This window comes from Styela clava, chromosome 6 (assembly GCF_964204865.1).
Source record: "Styela clava chromosome 6, kaStyClav1.hap1.2, whole genome shotgun sequence".
Taxonomy (NCBI): domain Eukaryota; kingdom Metazoa; phylum Chordata; class Ascidiacea; order Stolidobranchia; family Styelidae; genus Styela; species Styela clava.
The window spans coordinates 22624033-22644122 of record NC_135255.1 but is presented as its reverse complement, the minus strand read 5'-3'; the positions used below and the strand labels follow the sequence as shown (position 1 = coordinate 22644122).

Genomic DNA, 20090 nt, shown 5'->3' with positions numbered 1-20090 from the left:
ACAAGAGTTACGAACGACTACCAAGAACTGATACAGATATCCATAAGTTTAACATCGCGACAGCGTTGACTAAAGACTTTGTGCATAACTACACCTGCAGTACTGTATAATAACCGTTCACAGGTATGTCTTGCGACTACTTTAAGCATACAGCATATGTTGTGCGTGCGAGTATTCGGGTCGCATAAACCTATGCCACTGACATGACCTTCCGTCACGATAAATTTAATATTCGACGTATAATAAGCATCAGCACGCAATATTAAAAATTAAATAACTTTCAGTGGAGTTTTTATGTAACTTCAATTTGTACCACCGTACAATGCGCCGGAAATATTTGGTTTTATGAGTGTATTCTTTTTCATATTGGTGGCTGTTTTTCAGGTTCCTTATAGACTGGATATCCGATAATACAACGCATACCGTTGCCATCTATTAACTCGCATATACCTGTACAGTAATATGCTTTACAATAAATTGTTAAAAAAATGTACAAAGGAAAATGGGATTTTTATGTAACTTCAAATTGTTTCACTTTATGATAAACCAACAAGTTAGAATAATTCGCTTTCATGGCTTCGTTTATGCGTATATTCAAAAGTCTCTGATTTCACAACTTTTACAATTGGGATTCATTTGCCCGCCCTAACAAAGGTGGAATTCAAATAAAAGCATAAGGCACGGCGGCTTCTAAGTATTGATTTCATAATTTTGAGTAAGCGGTTTCGAACTCAAATAGTTTGCAAGTGGGCTTACAATAACCCCCCCCCCCCCCCCCCTTTTGAACTGTAAAATAAAACTTTTTCTGTATCCACAGTTTTCGTAGCTTGATACTCCTTATAGACCCTAAAGACTTGAAACCCTAAGTTTTTCGGCTGGACCTGCTAACTGATGCGGTCAAACTTTGCAATTACAAATTTCAATTGGCAATTGAAAATGCCGTCTACGTTACTGATTTTGTTCTAGAAACTTCTTTCATTCCTAAGTACTAAAAATTGAAATCGACTGATACTCCTTATAGACCCTAAAGACTTGAAACCCTAAGTTTTTCGGCTGGACCTGCTAACTGATGCGGTCAAACTTTGCAATTACAAATTTCAATTGGCAATTGAAAATGCCGGCTACGTTACTGATTCTGTTCTAGAAACTACTTTCATTCCTAAGTACGAAAAATTGAAATCGACTGGTCCTAGCAGAAGGCGATTATTTCATAACAACAAACCCGACCCAACAAGAAAAACAGACAAATTTCAAAACGATCAATAAGGATACATTTCGTGTCATAACTTTTACAACTGGCATTTATTTGCACGCCTTAAATACGGTGCCTCAAGGGTGCCCGCCTCAATACGGGTTTTTCACAACAACAAACTCAAAAACCCAACAAGAACAGCAGACAAATATGCCAATCGATCAATAACTATACATTTTGTGTCCAATAATTTTATGGCGTCCGAGATAATCCATGATATTAATATATTGTGCGAATTAATAATTTAACACTTGAACTTACTTCGAGGTTAAGAGAAATTATATTTCGGACGAGGCAAAAGAGAAATGTTCAAATACGTATATACTCAGATCATATCGTTGTTTGTCATGCCGCTAAGCCGTCCGATCATCTATACTCTTCCGTAATAAATTACAAAGCCATATCCCTATCCGGCGCTCCCGTAGTATGTGAACCGGACGGATAGCGGACACCCGAACATAGTATGTGTACCAGGTTAGGGTTGGACCATAATTTTATTCCTATTTTCGTTATTTTAGTTCTATTACGTGTTCGGGGACTAGCCAAGGGACTCCCGTAGTATTTGTACTTGAAATTATGGCGTATCCTTAACCTGGTAAACCTTCTACGTTACGTTTTCCGCCATCTGGGTTCACATATTGCTTCAGTGGCCTGTGGCACTTGTCTGTCGAGTTTAAGCCTTTTAATTAGTTCGGGTACTAACTTTGCATATTCATATCGATTCCAATTTTAAATAGTCAACGCTCATAGCACTTCAATTGTATCTAATAGGGTAATTTAATTACTTTATTGTCTCCTTTCTCAATTTAGAACCCCAAGACAGGGGTGTGCAAACTGCGGCCCGCGGGCCAAATACGGCCCGCAAGGAAATATTATGCGGCTCGCGGAGAAGTTTCATTTTCGAATAGTGTGCCCGCGAAACGAGTTATATGGTTTAGTTATTCTGGTACGTGCGACAAAATTCCAATTCCCTTGCGTCGCAAAGCCTATAACAGTACCCGGGTGCCACTGTAATATTAGCAAAACTAGCTGGCAAAAACTTCAACTACTTTAACTACTAGAAATTACACCTTAAATAAAAGTGCGGCCCGCGGCTCTACCCAATTACTTGAATCTGGCACTCCTGTAATAAAGGTTGCACACCCCTGCCCTAAGATACCGCTGCTGCATTTTATCTGTGAACCCCCTGGAATCGCACATGTAGAGTTCCACGTCTGGGAGCCCTGTCCTAAAGTAATATCCTGACTTTCATCTATACATAGTGCAAATTCGAATGCAACTAGTAATTGATAAGAAACCAGTATGAAAACGAGTTGTACGTTGAAATATTCACAATACGGGTGTCCGTAAAGTCCTCTTACAATTTTGATTTTGTTATATTAGTTCTAAACATAGTTTAACCAGGTTTGTTGTTTTTTAATCAGTAAATATATTTTACTTCATTTAATATATCTCTGAAGGCCAAAACAGTATTTGATATCGATTAATTCTCTTTGGGATTTTGAAACATTTTAATATCTTATAGACACCCTGCACTTGAATAACTCGCGACACGGTGATACAATCGCCAAAAATCTGCCTAGTTTTCAAAGCTTATGGAGAATTTGATAAAAAAGTAATATCATCTGAGAAATACGTCTATCTTGAGCGATACTTCAAATTTGAATGTAACCGGTCTAGGATCTAATGAATTAAAAGAAAACGGATGTCTGATACAATAAATCCACAGTAATACCAAAATGATCTTATACAGCCAACACCTTGTTTAATATATAAGTCGGTTGCAGCACTGCAAATTAATCACAACATTTTCACAAGCATTTCCCTTCACAAATTTTTTTTCGACTGCAGGTGATCAATTCTTGCTTTAAACTTTCCTCTGCCGAGTGTGGTGGACATATTGAATTGTAGTTTGATTGATTATTCGCCTATTCACAACTGCACATATATAAGACAATACTTTTGTTTTGTATTCTTTACCCTATTGATCTATCAAAATGATATGATGCATATAGCCTTGCTTTTAATCTAGCTCAGTTGTTCTCTCAAGCTTATTACGAGGCAAGGGAACACGTGATATTCAACATGTATCGCCAGCATAGCTAAGCTTTAAAAACCGGAGCGTACCCAATAAGAGTTGCGGGTCGGAGGCCCCATCCCTCCCATTCAATAAGTAAAAGAAAGCATTTTCTGTATCATACATCGTCATTTTCGTAGCTTGAAACGTTTTTTAATCCTCAAGGCTTTTGAAAACCCATGTTTCCGGCCTTATGTCGGAGCTCTCGCTTTCTACTGGAAACCACTGTATTAAAACGTCTCATAAAAACTGCCTACAATCGTGCTGCATCTAATCACCATTCAATTGCCATTAAATTCCTTATCTTTTCGTAGCTGCGGTCGTGCTATGCGGAGAATAATGAATAATTAAAATCCCATTGGTTCCGCGTTCTTATTTTAGCTTCATGGTCACATTATCCTCCTTAATAAAGCAATTTGATCAAAACCAATTTCCCACGGCGTTGTCGGTATGGCTTCATGTCGTTTCTGATAAAAGCTGATGTGCGAACGAACATTTTTGCCATGCATATTCTCACATATGAGTGGCTTGGTGGTACTGGGCCTTGTTCGGTGCGAGAGTACCAAAACAACGTCGAACAGACAATGTTTTAAAATACATTTTGGTGCTTTCTATTTTCTCATTTTGGAAATTTAAAATACCCGCGTGATATGAGAAATCACGTCATGTAGTTATTACCGCATCAAAATATCTCGATTTGTGCAATAGGGACGGGTAATTGAATGAGTATTCCTATGCAAAATGCTTATGATACGAAGTTAATCATGTGCCAGAGAATTACTGGACTCCTCGTCGCCGTAGGGGGGTTCACGTAACCAACGGCTCCCTCCACCATCAATCTACGCATCTGAAAACAAAATATCCTGCTAACTATTCCCCCTTCAAAAAATTAAATTCGATTCGACATTGTATATTTCTTACCGTATTGTCTTGCACTGCTGCAAGTCTGGCTTCAAATGCCATTTACTGGCGCGCAATGCTCCGCCAGTCTTTATCAGAGGCGTAGCGAGGAATTTTCGAAGGGTGGGTTCTGAAATTTCTAGTTGCCAAGTTAAGTTAGACCGTAACAGCTAGCGGCCCGGAAAACGCAAGTTGAGGGTCTAAAAAGCGATGTATGATAGAGAACAATTTTTATTTTGAATATAGGGGGGGGGGGGGTACCCGCAAACTCACACACCCTGTTCTGTATAGTTTCAGTATCTCAGTGATTACCCGTACCTTTGCTCAGAAAAAAGTTTACTTTAATTCTAATCAAGGTGCGTAATGCAGCGTTATTAATTGAATATAGTTTCAGCAGTTTGTCCTCGCTCAGAGATGATCTCCTTTAATTCTGAGTGAATGCGTATATTGCACTTCCATAATTCTATATAACAGTTCTTGACAGTACATTGGATGTCTATGATTTTACTCAGCAACGAATCTCCTTTTCTTCTGATTGAGCATGACTTTATTTTCTCAACAAATTCTCACAAAAAATAATCAGCGATTAAATTCTTGTTTTTGAATAATAAAACTAATATTACAGTAAACCTTGTTTATTATTAAGAGATTTTCTTAAACGTTGCGATAGTAGAAGTGTAAAAAATCAGAATTTTACATTAGATTCTTTAAATAAACTTGACAAAATTTATAGGAATATGAAATGAAAAAATTAGAGAATGTTAAATAATATTGATTAGAACCTTCAGACCTTTTCCAGATACCCCCCAAAAACTAAATAGTGAAAGCCTTGATAAAGATGAATGAACCTCATAAACAAAATACTTCTATTAGTGAGTGTGAGTATTCATATACTAGTGGGAGAGATAACTAGAAAAAGGTCCCAATCTCTGATACGAATTTTTGGTGACTAATGTTAATGGCTTCTCTTGGTTAGATTTTTAAAGGACTTCTAGGAAATGGTAAATATTAGGGATTGAATTGGTGCTATCCACAATGTATATGTTCTTGAATTATGTTTTGCAATTGAGTACAAATGTTCTGCGTGGATATTGGACTAATAAAATATGTGATCACACTGTGTCGTGCTTGTAATTGTCTGTGCTTAAAGTAGTGGCCTCTAACGTGCCGGTGGTTGCGTTCCCGGTCATTTGAAAGTATTAGATACTAGGCTGTGGTTTCCAACATTTTATGGCCCCCGACCCCCCCTTTCGGGGGCTTTTAACACTCATGACCCCCTGTTTAACATTCCAGTGGTATTTATGGTGTTATTTTGATTGGTAGATTCAAAATCTCATTATGTTCAAACAATTCGTACTCAACAAAGTGAACACCATGTGTGTCTGTAGCCTGGTTACAAACGAAAGAGTGGGAAAATAAAATAAAAATCTGAAATCTAGAAGGTTAAATTTGACACAACCCCAGCATGATAGAACGTAAACGGCAAATTTAATTATCTTGCTTCTTAAAATGAACGATTAATTTACAAGATTTGATTTTAAACATACGGAAATTTCTCAGAAGTCAGCTATGAATTCAAATAAAACAAAAACCTTTTGCAAGTTTAGCTTTCGCTAGTTCTCTGTATCAGATTAAAGTCGGGTAGCACGAGTTGCTACATTGTATCGTTATTTTTTTGAATGATATAGTTCAAAGAGAAATCTCTGCTTGCTGGTAACTACCTGAAATTTGCAGTGACTGGTAAGAAAAAACTTTCTTTTCAAACTTTGTGTGAGAAAGGGACTCAGTCAATTCATTTGAAAGGGTAGTAGCGTGAGTCCAATCTTGGGAGAAGCGCATAAAAATTAAATCAAACTATCTTACAGAAAGTTTAGCAAATTCGATTAAAAATTGCACAAAATGTTTGATGAAATAAAAACATTTGATGAAATATACAATTACAAATGTTAAAATGATTTTCTCTTTTACATCATATAGAAAGAACGCGACTTTGGTAGTTTGTGACGTCATACGTTGAAGTGGCGTCATACTTCATTACACCACGCTAGTGTTTCGCAAATGTCTGGGCAATTTTCGAAGACGAAATAAAAAAGTCTATGACGTCATGGATTGATTACGTCACCCTGATCCAGTCGAGTTGCCGTTTGCTGCGTGTGTGGGACTGTTTTTTTGCACCAGACCGAGTATAGGTGACGCGGTGCTGGTAGAGAGAGCAGAGGATGATATGCACTGCCCCGCCCTCATCTGGGCGGGTAACTGGTTGAAAAGCCTCCACGCGATGGCGTTCATCCATTCCATTTTTTCGGCTTCGCTCGTGCAGTAGGCGTGGTAGGTCCGATCAGGCATGACGAATCTGAAAAAAAGCAAATTCATAAATCTACACGTTTTGTGCACGTAGTGCTGTCAAGGCCTTGCTTGAGAAACTTAATATGGTGATGATTGAACAAGCATTCTCACATGTGGTAACGAAGTATCTTTCATTGGAGAGAATGAAACTCAAGAAAAAATGGTTTGTCACGATTTAGGTTTCGTGGCAAATAATGTCAAATTCGTATGTCACCCGTATGCGACGCCGAACCGGAAAAGGTTCCGTTCTTCTTAAAATTGTTTGTTTAGAACAGCGGCTCACAAACTTTTTACTATCATCACCCCTAAATCGAATTCCCAAAAGATCAATTACCCCTTCAAAAAATAAGAGACATCTCACAATTTGTCACATAGAATATTGGGACCAACACAAATAAATTCGGTACTCCGGAAGTATGTGAACCAAGATGGCGGACACCGGAACGTGGTATATGTACCAGGTTAGGGTTAGGCCATAACTTACACATTCTATGTTCCGGTGTCCGCCATCTTGGTTCACATACTTCGGGAGTACCAAAAATTCTAATAACTGTCTTTGCAAAATCGATTTTGTGATTGGAATCATTATGATGGCACAATAAAATTGTAGCCATGGAGTGAAAAAACTTGATTTTTAACAATAATAATATCCCCTATTCCCTTTCTGATCCAAGTTTAAGATTGTTGAACTTTAAAAAAGCCGGAATAGGTATTGCAAAAGAAATTGTTAGGGCAGTGAACGTATGAATATAACCTAATTAAACAGAGAAAACTAAAAAGGAAAAGCCAAAATTCTAAATCAGATATGTTGTCGAATTCTCTTTCCTCACAAGTATTACACTTCAATTAGCTGTTTGTGAAAAAGTCTGCTGTACTTACCCAAAACAGTGAGGCTTTCCAAGAGTCCCGTCCTCCACTAGGTGTCGACATAGCTTCAAATCTAACGTGTTTAGCGGTTTTTCGTTCTAAATAGAAATATCGAGAATTTAACTAAAAACTTAGTGTGAGAGGCCGGGGTTTTGCAGAAATGAGTCATATATTATGTGATAACCTCACCCAGGGGGAAATGTCGTGCTTGAAAATTGCCTGGGCTTAAAATATTGGTCTCTAACGTACCAGAGGCCGCTTTCCTCCAAATTTAAAAGTATTAAATCATAAGTATTGGTTTCCAGCATTTTATCGCCCGTGGCCTCCTTTCGGGGGCGTTTAGCATTTATGACCACCTGTTTATCAGAAATGGGCTATAAATTCAAATGAAATAGCTATAAAACCAGAGCAGAGGCCGGGGTTTTGCAGAATTGCGTGTTATCTTTGAATAAAATATTGCACTTCGTGGCAATTATCTATTTCTGCCCTGCTGTCGGAATGGCAAGCCAATAAATGAGGCATAGTCATGCATTTTTAAAAGGGTTCTGAACTTTCCATTTGTCAAGTTAGGCCGTACCAGCTGGCAGGTCTGATCTGACGTAGGAAAACGTGGGGATCTGAAAACTTTTCAAACATTCAAACGAGAATATCGGTCAGAGACCGAAGACTTATCGATCAAAGGTTAGGGGATCCCCCAAAACAGCGCTTTTACTCCACAGTGACACCTTGTGTCCCATCACTAATTAATCAATAACTCGCTAATTATACGACACAATTTGCCAAAAATCAATAGGCTTTTGGTCCGAGATAAGATGAATGCACATGCAAAATCTGGAGCAGATTCAATCTCGCTTTCGTGATATATCGCGTGCATCTAACAGACAGACAAATACCTATCAACATACTTACCGATTAAAATCGATAAGTAATAATTGCTTTGCATGATACGGAAAAAATGCTGAGGGTTTCGACTCTCAAACCCTTTGTCAATTGCCCTCTGCGGAAAAGGCAATTCAAATTGCGACACCTCTAATATTTTATTATTATCCGTCCGGGTATATTCGATTTCATATCTAATTTCGCTTTAAATTTGCAAAAATAACTGGTGTGGCGCATTTAGTCGGTTGAACATTAAATCTTGGAACTGATTTTATTTGAAACATTCTGATTCAGTGAATTGTTAAAATGCATTTTTAGAAATTAAAAAGGATGCATAGTCGGAATTTCCAACTTAGTTTAAAATTTTCACTCTAGAATTTCCCGATGACTAAGTTTTTAAAATTGTCGAGTCTGCGTTTTGAATTTATCATCAATCCAATGCCAGATTTTAATAATTTGAAATACTAGATAGCTTTTGATTGGACGGATTTATTCATCAAGCCCACCAGCTTAAATGTACTGAAGTGTTTCGGTAATTTAAAACTTACAAAGCAACAATAGTTGAGATAAAAATAAATATTTTTCATTACAAAATCAATTTTGGAAATACGACCCATAGGCTCACTTTGCGCATATATAGTACTTATAATATGTGAAAAGTATTAACTGTTTAACGAGAATATCGGTCGGAGACCGAAGACTTATCGATCTTAGATCGGTAATTAGTTAATATTTCGCTAATTATACGACATAATTCATCCAAAATCAATAGGCTCTTGGTCAGAGATATGATGAATGCACATGCAAAATTTGGGGCAGATTCAAGCTCGCCGTCGTGAGATATCGCGTGCATCTAACAGACACACAGACATACATACAGACAAATACCTATCAATATACTTACCGATCTTAAGATCGATAAGTAATAAGCATAAAATACCAAATAATATGTTTTTATATTTTCGCACATCAATGCATAATACGAACCCTCAAAGTCGGTGCTTGCCAACCTATGGGTCGAGACCCAAAATTGGGTTTGGTTCAATTGCTTTTTCAACAAAAACTTGAAAGTTACTGTTTTTATTTTCTAGTAAATTGTATTGTTTACTGGTATATTTGTATTGAAGTGTTTCTCAATAGTAATTGTACATGTGGAATCACATCGTAAAAACTTGGCATTTGCTGTCATTAGTCAGTCAGGTAATTTTGTGATCAAGTAAGGCATATACATTATATACCGCCTAATATATGAGAATATCATTTGGTAGCGGAATATCACAAAATTTATTTTTCAAAATAATTGGTTTGCTCAAAAAAAAAGGTCGGGAATCACTTCCATAAATAGTGTTTTATAAGTAAAATACTCACAGCTGGTTCGTCGAAATATTTTAATTCGTTTCCTTTCAATGTGAACCATCTTATCTTCCAGCTCTGAAAACGAAAACAATAAAAATCACTAAAGGATTAGATTATGACAAATTTGTTAAAGAAACTGGGTAAAATCCAGGACAAGATTAAATAACGATATGTTTGGAATCGTAATTAGACGTAATGTACGATGCCACTATAGTGCCACACTTTTCACGGATGAAGCTGCCTGCGATTGTAACTAAATATTTTCGCCTTTGCTATCATTTTTTTTAATATTAGCTCGCAAGCGACCGACCATTGCTAGCTGTTACGGTCTAACTTGGCAACTAGAAAACTCCGTCCCCAGCACCCCCCCCCCCCCCCCCTCTAACGTTCATGGCTACGCTCCAGTTGCGGGAATTAATGAGAAAAGTCGGAAATCCAGTATAGGCAACCCGTAAATTCAACAATCCAGCGTCTGTGTTAACAAAATATTCTTAAATATTATATTTCGGAAGTGTCGTGTTATGGTTTACTTACTCCATGATGTCAAACAAAGCATAGGATGTGATAGAAGAAATATAAACAATACAAAGTGCTTTGAAATTGATACCGCTGTATGGGTTGCCATATCAGATTTTATTTCTCGCCGATCTCAGATAATTTTACTGGCAGGTTTCCTTTACTAAACTAAATAAAGATGATTCAATGGTTCAACCGATTAAAGAATTTGCACAAAGCAAGGACACGTGCACTCGCTCTAAGCTCTTCTTTCTTGTTTTATACGGTAAACAGTGTTTCCCAACTTATGGGTCGCGACCTAAAACTTGGTCGTTTGTTTTTCAACAAAAACCTAATTGCGTATTATACATTTGGTATTGTATTATTGCTCAATCGTTATTGTACAGATGGAAAGCATCAAATCGCAATGACTTGGCAGCATTTCAAAAACTCGCTGATGCCAAACAAGCGTTGTATTCACACTTCGGGGTAATTTCTGTTTTATATTTATAGTCGTTAAGTTTACCGCCATAAAAGTACTACATGCGTTTAGTATTTGAGCATGTTCTTGGGTCGCAAGATTTTGAAAAAATCATTTGAAAAACAAATTATTGGGTCGCACGCAGAAAAAGTTTGGAACAACTTCGGTAGACGACCGCAGCAAATTCGTAACGTGCATCGTAGCTGACGACTAGCGTTATATTTGGCTTTTAAAAAGATTCTGTTAAGCGTTTTATGTTAATGAAGCTTACATAATGAAATACATTCATTTTCTAAAATGAGGGTACCCGTTGTTAGAAGGTTCGATACAAAAGAGAACCTGTTCCTAAAATTTTAAATCCTTTCACCGCATGGAATTCAATGTACATTCAATGGCGTTTTGTATTAAATAATGTAAAGCGTTTTATGTCAATGTAGCTTACGTAGTAGTGACATACGTTAGTTTTCTAAAATTAGGGAATATGTTGTTAATGAGTTCAAGGACCTTTTTCAGTTATGCCCCACCCCTTCTAATATTCCCTCGTCCCGTCAAAATAACAAATTAGCCATGATCCAGTTGATCTTAGGAATGATTTGAAAATTTGAATTTCAGCACAATCTGCATTCCTAACTGGGTAATGTGAGTATTTATATATTGGTAAACGTACCAAGATGACGCACAATCTGAACATAGTATGTGTACCAGATTGGGGTTATCAGGTTGTGCGCCATCTTGGTACGTATACTACGAGAGCGCCCCAACAAATATGATAATTTCACCCTTCCATACCTTGACATTCCCTCCTCTTTTCGTCATAAAACTTTCTTTATTAGTTAGGCCGATTTTCTCCCAATTATTGCAATTTACGTCACAATCTTCAAATGCTGTCGTCATCAAATCCATTCTGGTGACACTATCCATTGACGTCATGATTGCATGCATGATTTGATGGGCTGTGATGACGTCACCGAGGTCGGGATGGTTTAAACTAGTGAAAGTGCCGAGTTCCTAAAAAACAAAATATAATTTGTTCTTTTTTTCTCAATATTTTAAGAAATACAAAGTACTTTGCAAAATAGCATTTAGTGCTGGCTGAACTTTAGAAAACATGCCACTCAAATATGATGAAAAAAGCACTTCGAACTATTGTATTGTAGTGAAATTGTACACGCTAAACCGCGTTATTTTACCCATCGGCTACAGCCATTTTGTCGCCGTGGCATAATTAAGTTTGTCCACAACTAAAAGTGTTGCTTTCACTTTTTGTAACGATAGTTAATTCAGCCATCAGAATTGGTAACCAATACTGGTTATCGAGCAGCGGCATTCAAAATTCGGTACTCCAATATTCAGCAGAGGGGCTGAGACTTTGCTATAAGCAAACTTGCATATAATGAACCTATATTTAGATTTCTGTAGTTAATAACTCTTTTATCGGTCATCTTTGCACTTGAGAGCTCGGAACCAGCCTCCTCGAATAAGTACGCAAACTTATTTCCTAGTTCTAGGTGATTGCTTGCGACCTCCTATCAGTTTTTTCCCATCCTTGGGAGCAATGTTCCCTCTAATTTTTTGTAGTATGTGTGCGCAGAAATTTTGGTGTGTGCGCACTTTTTGGAAATAACTAATATTTGTGCAAAAAGCAATGAAGAAATTTTGGCGTTCTAACCGGGTAATAAGTGGGCCAACAACAAACTTTCTCAACCTGCCAACCGAGCACATTGTTACATTACGTCGAAATACGTCTGTGCACAGTAAATCTATGCATGTGCGCAGCCTCTGAAAGCTAGAGGGAACACTGCTTGGAAGAGATTTTAGGTTCTTGGCGGGCTCCCCAACCTTTTTTTCGCACTGGACCCCTCAATTTTTATTAAACGGGAAGCCCTGCTCTAAGCAAACTTGTATGAAAAACTTAAATAATAATTCCCTCACCTTCAAAAAGACGTTATATTTGCATAATCTTAATAAAGGCGCCTTTAAATAAACTTCTAGAACCGTTGAAGATCTGAATCGTTCTGGATTGGTCGGACATTCTTGCTTCCAACCCTGGCAAAAAGAATTAGGAAGGATTAGATTACGTTATTTTAATTTTCCCACAGAACATAACAACGAACACGCGAAAATATGGGGAAATCGATAATCAGAAAAATGGCTAAAGCTGTCAATATATTTGCGCATTTCTTCTTTGTTTAGATTTTTAATTTAAAATGACAAATTTGCTATTAGTAAAAACGTTATTAAGAGGGTCACCTCATAGTAATAAGTGAGCCAGATCAAAGGATTGCAGGTCTAATATCAAAAAAAAAACATGACGAACCCAAGCCACAACTCTATACCGTCAGTAGCGAGCCCCTTTGGCAGTTTTAATCTCAACATAAGAGTTGGCATGACATGATAATTTATGTCAATTTGTTTTTCAACCAGACCTAACTCTTGAAACGAATTAAATTTTAGATAATGTGTATTTAAAAAGCTTGAAATTAGTTAATTAAGCAAAGAACGTGAAATGATTATTACCGTTCAACCATAAAACGTCTGTTTTAAAGACCATTAGTGAATTTACTTTTAATACTAATAAAATCTCGAGTCTTCAGACGTTTCGATTCTGTAAACGTCTGCGTAATTTGCATTTTATTCTGTTTGTCAGCGACATGTGCAACATATTACGCATCTTACAGTCAATTATACGAACCGTATATGGTTTCATTTGTAAGATTTTATGCGATGCACCTTCAGTCTTGAGTCATTTTTATCAAAGGCAGTATTGTATTGCATGGCTTGTCTGCATGTTGCCTAATATTAGGCCAAACTTGTATTCAACAAATATATATAATATATTCTGAGTATCAAGAGGCAGTGAGGGCCTAATACTGTATAAGAAAAACGCAAGAGAAGAAAACTCAGCGTTCTTCCCAGTTTCATTGCTTGATAAGATTATTTCACAGGTGTTTTCACTTTGTTGATAATGGATTGTTTGAACATAATGGGAATTGAAATCAACCAATCAAAATAACACTATAAATACCACTGGAATGATAAACAGGGTGTAATGAGTGCTAAAAGCCTCCGGACCACAAGTCCTAAAACGGTGGAAACTACTGTTTAATACTGGCTTAATGGTGCTCCCGAAGTATTAAGTATTCGTACCAAGATGGCGCACAACCTGAACATAGTATTGTACCATGTTAGGTTGTTCAGGATGTGCGTCATCTTGGTACGAATACTTCCGGAGCGCCGGGTTAATCGACGAATGGCGTAGAATTGATTGCGCGCGCATAAGGCGTTCCACACATATGGTATTTCTTACCTCATAAATACGTTGCATTGTTGACATACAAGATATTTCTGACATCACAATGAGAGATCTTGAATGATTTGAACTGTAGAGATCGTATACCCGGAATGCATCCCGCTATAATAATGAGAGAAATGAATCAATAATTGTTCTAAAATTTCTGTTAATTGGGTTATTTTCCCGAAATTTTGAGATTTATTGTTGCAAATATAAAATTGGTTCTCAACTGATCGGTTCTAAAACTGCTAGCAAGGAACCAGCCGAGTCCAATAGAAAATAGGTAGAGTGCAATAATGTAACTTTCCTTGGTGCGTATTCATTCACAGCAAGAAATACAGAGAATACGAATTCTGACGTAACTAAACCCTGTACAATCTCTAATAATTGGAGTTAAAGCTAAAACTAGAATTCGGTTGGAAACCGAAGACTTATCGATCTAAGGTTAGGGGATCCCCCAAAACATTGTCTTACTCCATAGTGACACCGTGTGTCCCATCACTAATTAATTAATAACTCGCTAATTATGCGACATAATCCATCCAAAATCAATAGGCTTCTGATCCGAGCTATGATGAATGCACATGCAAAATCTGCGGCAGATCCAATCTCACTTTTGTGAGATATCGCGTGCATCTAACACACAGACATACAAACAGACAAATACCTATCAACATACTTACCGATCAAGATCGATAAGTAATAAGTCAAATTATACCAATCGCGACTTTTTAAACTAAATATTGGATTTATGGATATAATTTTGAGATGAGTGCTCAATTAAACAACAAAGCAAGAATAGAAAACAATGTAGTTGGAGACCCGTGGGCATGGACACATAAGTTTTCCTTCAAATAAAAGTTGCCACAGATTGAAGCATTCTCACCATTTGTATGAAACAATGTCCGACATGATTCTTTGGATCTCTGACTCGGCCTTCTGGTAACGCTTCTTGAAGCAACGCGAAGAATGCTTTGTGAACTTCATACATTTCGTCAATGTTACCTTTGAAAAAGATTTTACTTTAGAGTTGGAATCGGAGAGAAGTCAAGTTCCTTTTGAGAACGGTAATTGATACACCAGCTGATAGTTGGGCGCGACCGTTTGGCATGAGCTGGCGGCGCTCCAAAAGTGTGTGTACCAATATGGAGGTAACTAATTTTGTTCGGCTACTTTACATCAAGTTGTGTAAAGGAATAGAAACCTATGAGCAGGGGGATATTCACTTGGGTAACACAGACAGTCTCCGAACTCTTAACTAAAATAAGGATAATCGGAACAAAATTATGGCCTAGCCCTAACCTGGTACACACACTACGGAAGTTCAATTTCAAAATTACACTGAAAGACGTCAGGGTTAGATTTCCATAAGATTTCCAGAAAAACCATAACAAATTCAATATGTTATACTAACTTGTAATTTTGTCCACAAAGATAGGTTTTTTTTGCCAGGAAGTCTAGAAATAGACTTGGGCGAAATCAGCCCATGAGGCCGTTTCCGAACGGATGGCTAAACGTACCCTACGACCGCGGCCAGAGATCGTAAAAGAAACCCATGTTCCCCGCTTTGAGGCCTCTGGTACGATTTCAAAGGAATGATCAGGATTGAGAACCGGGGGTTGGACCTCTTAACTAAAGATCCAGATCACAATCATGGCTGTCTATCTATATCCAGAAACCGGTAGTATATTTTCAACATACTGAGAATACAGGCTGTGCACATGCACATAAAAGAGAGAAATCGAGTAGGTATGGTAGGTATTTTAGGCATGGTTAAAAGAAACAATACTGGTTTCTGAGCAGCGACACACTTGGTGTCTTTCATAATTGCTGTTCGATAAAAGTTCTTACCAAATAAACCTCGGACTTGTCCTTCTTCTATTTCGTATTCTATGAGATTCGAACATTTCTCGAGCTGTTTCTTCATTTTCTGAAAAAAAAGATGAATCGATATATCAAGCAAGAAATAGATTAAATACCTCTGGCATTTGTTCAAATCCTATGTCCAACACCTCGCTCAGGATGAAATGAATTGTGTAAGCAACGGTGAATAAAATAAAAGCCAGTCCATATAAAAACATAATTTCTTTACACACATATATGACTGCTTGCCAGAGCATTGTTCAGAGTAGATGCCTGTAACAGACTTAGTAGCCAATATTTTTCTATGGTTTGTGTTACGTCACACCAAGATGAAATTTCGATCGGCGAGGATTTATTAATCACTCATTGTAGCCGTTGTTTATTATGACACAACAATATAATTATCGTCTTCCTGTTCATATAATCGCCCACTATAAAAACTAAATTAACCGATTACACTCCGATGAGTAAAGATTTCACCCGTGATAGAAACGATATGGACAGTAATATAGTAAAATGGTAAATCAAAAATATTGATATGGTATTCTGCGGTTGGAGTAATACACCGATTATCTTCCAAGCCGTAACAAAAACAATCTTCAATTGAACATTACTGCGAGCATTACTGTTTTTATCGTTTGTTTTGCTGATTATGGAGTATATACTTGATTATGTGCGAGAGGATTGCTGGACTCCTCGCCGCCGTTGGTGGTTCATGCAATCGCTAGTCGGTTACGACTTCCTCCACCATCAAGTCCATGCATCTGAAACAAGTAACTGACTAACTAATCCCCCATACCCGACATGAATTGGTAACCGGACCATTGGCCGCAGTTCGCCATATGATTAGGCCTTCGTTGTGGGTTCATTCCGCCGGGATAAGTATGTAAATCCCATCTTACTAAATCGAACCCAGCACTTTGGACCAAAAGGCCGAAACTTGAAAAAAAAAAACATTTCGAAGAAATGAAGAAAACATATATCTTTGATTTTTAATATTCCTATAACTTTGAAATCCTTTTCGTATAAGGCTTCAAATTTTGATCAAACAACCAGCTTTAAACGCATATAAATCAGGAGTGGGCAATTACTTTTCTTTGCCAGTTTGAGTTACAAAAAATAGACCTGGTATTTGAAGGCTCAAAACTCAATATGAAAAAAAAACAGTTAATTTAAAAAACTAGGCTGACGTTCATATATTGTTAAGAAGCACAATGTAACAATCGTGGGCCGGATGAAGCACTACGGTGGGCTGGATCCGGCCCGCGAACCCTTATTCGACCACGCTTGATCTGAATCTTTGTTATTTTCACATATTTCAATATAGTATAACCAGTGGTGAAATTCAAATTTCGGGGCTCCCGAAGTATGCGAACCAAGATGGCGGACATCGGAATGTAATATGTGTACTAGGTTACGGTTAGGTCATAATTTTAGGTATATATAAATACTACGGGAGGCTCTTGGCTAGTCTTCGAACTGATAATAGGACTAAAATAAGGAAAATTGGAAAAAAAATTATCGCCTAACCCTAACCTGTTACCCATGTTACGTTCCGATGTCCGCCATCTTGGTTCGCATACTTCGGGAGCACCCAGATTTTTTTGTCAGCCGGTTCCATCACACAAATGTCATATTTTCAGGCGGTTTTGTGAGAAAAAGTCATGTAATGCTAACCGGTTCGCTGATCTCATAAAATTCCGTGAGACGGTTCTATAGAACCGGTGCGAACCGGCTGAATCCCACTACTGAGTATAACCCTTTTTTGAGAACCCTCGAAAACAAATATGCAAACAGACCTCTGACATGAACTTGAGAATCTGCAGATATTCCTTCTCTGTTTCCAATAATTCTTCCAAAATTAAAACCCGGATTTTTTCTTCATTTGACAAGTTATCGTACGTCGCCTTCCGAGGGATATCACTTCCCGCCATTTTTGTGTATATTTCCCGCTTTTATTAATTTAAATCCTGGCTTAATTCTCTATTATTGTTAATAAATATATTTATATCTGTGATGTAATTTTAAACAATTAGGAAAAATCAAGGATATGTAGCTTCCATAGCAAAACAAGACGCATACTTAGTACAATAAAATACAACACGTATCACATAGTGGCTTCGAACAATGTTGCACAGACAATCTTCTGAACATATAATGTAAATGCATTCTCTAACGAATAATGCGTACCAGAAAAAATTACAGTCAAAATTTCCCGCTACTAAAAACCATTTTCCAATATGATGATTATATATTTTCTGCTAGTAAGGATATTTATTTGTGAGTGTTTGGTTTGAAGAATAGGCCAATCAGAAATTCAACTCAAAACCTATCCTGCGATACCAACATTATCATGCACTCACGACGCCAATGGTTCCCAACCTTCCATATCCCCTGTTTTTCATCTCAGTGGTATTTATAGTGTTGATTGGTGGATTCCAAATCCCATTATGTTCAAACAATTCATGCTCAACAAAGTGAAAACACCCTGTGAAACCTTATCAAGCAATAGGAAGAACGCGGAATTTTCTGGTAAAAGGAGAATCAGTTTTTCGCCCAGCAGGTACCCCCTCAACAACTGCTCTGAGACCCCTTTGATGGGCCACGATGCCCCAGTTCGGACCACTGCACTATGTCATTAATGAGATGCAACGCTCATTGCATTAAAATCAAAACTAACTATTACATTTCATGTCTAAAGCAATGCCGTTCAGACAGACTTCCTGGTTCTGTCAGATCGTTTATATTTCTAAATTACTCCAAAATCCAAGGTTCTATGAATAATTCTTAACGTTAAAATTGTTTATATATATCTATATCTTGTCGTTAGTAAATGGGTCAGTTTTCGCTGACGCGGCACACCTTGGCAATAGACCCGTTTTGCGTTTCGGCACCTCTGTTTGATGTGTAGTTTGAAATCCATCATATGTTTTTAAACTTGCCATTTCTGGAATATGACAATTATAAAGTCAAAGCCTAACTTTTCATGAGCAAACTCCCTGCAGAAGTTCCAAACCGGCAAAATATTCGCCGCGGCTAAAAGTTCTGATCTTCTCAATAAACATTGCGTAATATACATTAGACGCAACACAAAACACTCAACATCGACATTTTACAGTAAACACGCACAATTAGAAAGAAGCAAACGATTCTTACCTATTGTGCGCATGTTCAATATGAAGCCTCGTAGCAGTCACTCGCCAGCCCTATCTCACACATGACCCTTATATTATAACAAAAAGTACTCCCGTAATGTGTGTACCAGGTTAGGGTTAGGCCATAATTTTATTACGATATTCCATATTTAAGTTCTATTACGAGTTCGGGACTATCTGTGTCCATAGGTTTAATTAAGTCCCTTTACAGTTTTACACAACTTGATGTAAGGTCGGCGAACAAAATTAGCTACTTCCTTATTGGTACACACACTTCTGTAGCGTCCAATAAAATACAAGCAATTTATGTAACTACCCTAACACCAGGTCTAACGAGATATAGCTAATTTTAAACTCGCCTTTCTTAAATAAATAATACCTAGTGCGTCTCGATAAACTTTGGCCCTTCCTGTTTCGGTTCTAACGATCAGATACATAAAACCTTGCTTAATATTCACTGATAGAATTTGTCTCTATCAATACTCGATTAGGTATGAGCTAATAATGTAACGTACCAGTAAATTCGGCTCATATATGATTCATATCGGGTGTCTGTATGGTGACGCTTTGGTTGCGAGGTATAATAGCTCCTAACGCGCTAGGGATAATGACGCTTGGAACTCATTTCCTTATTCCATGACAGGTTTCATTATCAATGAAAATTTGCGAAACTGTAATGGTTATCAATTGGACGACGTGACTGCGACTATGTCACTATATGTCCTCTTATTCGGCGCTCCAGAAGTGTGTGCACCAATATGGAGGTAACTAATTTTGTTCGCCTACTTTACATCAAGTTATTTAAAAGGACTGAAACCTATGTGCATGGGGTTTATTCACTTGGCTAACACAGATAGTCCCCGAACTCGTAATAGAACTATATAAAGGAAATTCGTAATAAAATTATGGCCCATCCCTAACCTAGTACACATACTACGCCTACGGGAATACCTCTACTTGGGTATAAACCCTTATGCGTTCCAAGATAAATACTTGTTCTAATTTGCTACCATGATTATCGTTTTGATTGATACATTGGAAAGTATAAGAGAGGGTACGGGACTGTTCGTCGCTTTTTAAAACTATGGTGTTGTCGAATATCATGAAACTATCAGTCTCGATTCTCG

The 20090-nt window shown here is 37.5% G+C and overlaps 1 protein-coding gene across 1 annotated transcript; it reads right to left on the bottom strand.

Annotated features, from left to right (window-relative positions):
* Window positions 1-4848: 4848 nt before the first annotated feature.
* LOC120330758 (phosphatidylinositol 3,4,5-trisphosphate-dependent Rac exchanger 2 protein-like) lies at window positions 4849-17815 on the bottom strand. Its single transcript, XM_039397668.2, has 9 exons — window positions 17608-17815; window positions 15797-15875; window positions 14832-14950; window positions 13961-14065; window positions 12586-12699; window positions 11443-11661; window positions 9690-9752; window positions 7455-7540; window positions 4849-6582 (listed from the first exon to the last, which is right to left on the bottom strand). The coding sequence occupies exons 1-9, from the start codon at window positions 17740-17742 to the stop codon at window positions 6348-6350; spliced, it is 1155 nt and encodes a 384-aa protein (XP_039253602.2). The 5' UTR covers window positions 17743-17815; the 3' UTR covers window positions 4849-6347.
* Between the last annotated feature and the right edge of the window lie 2275 nt (window positions 17816-20090).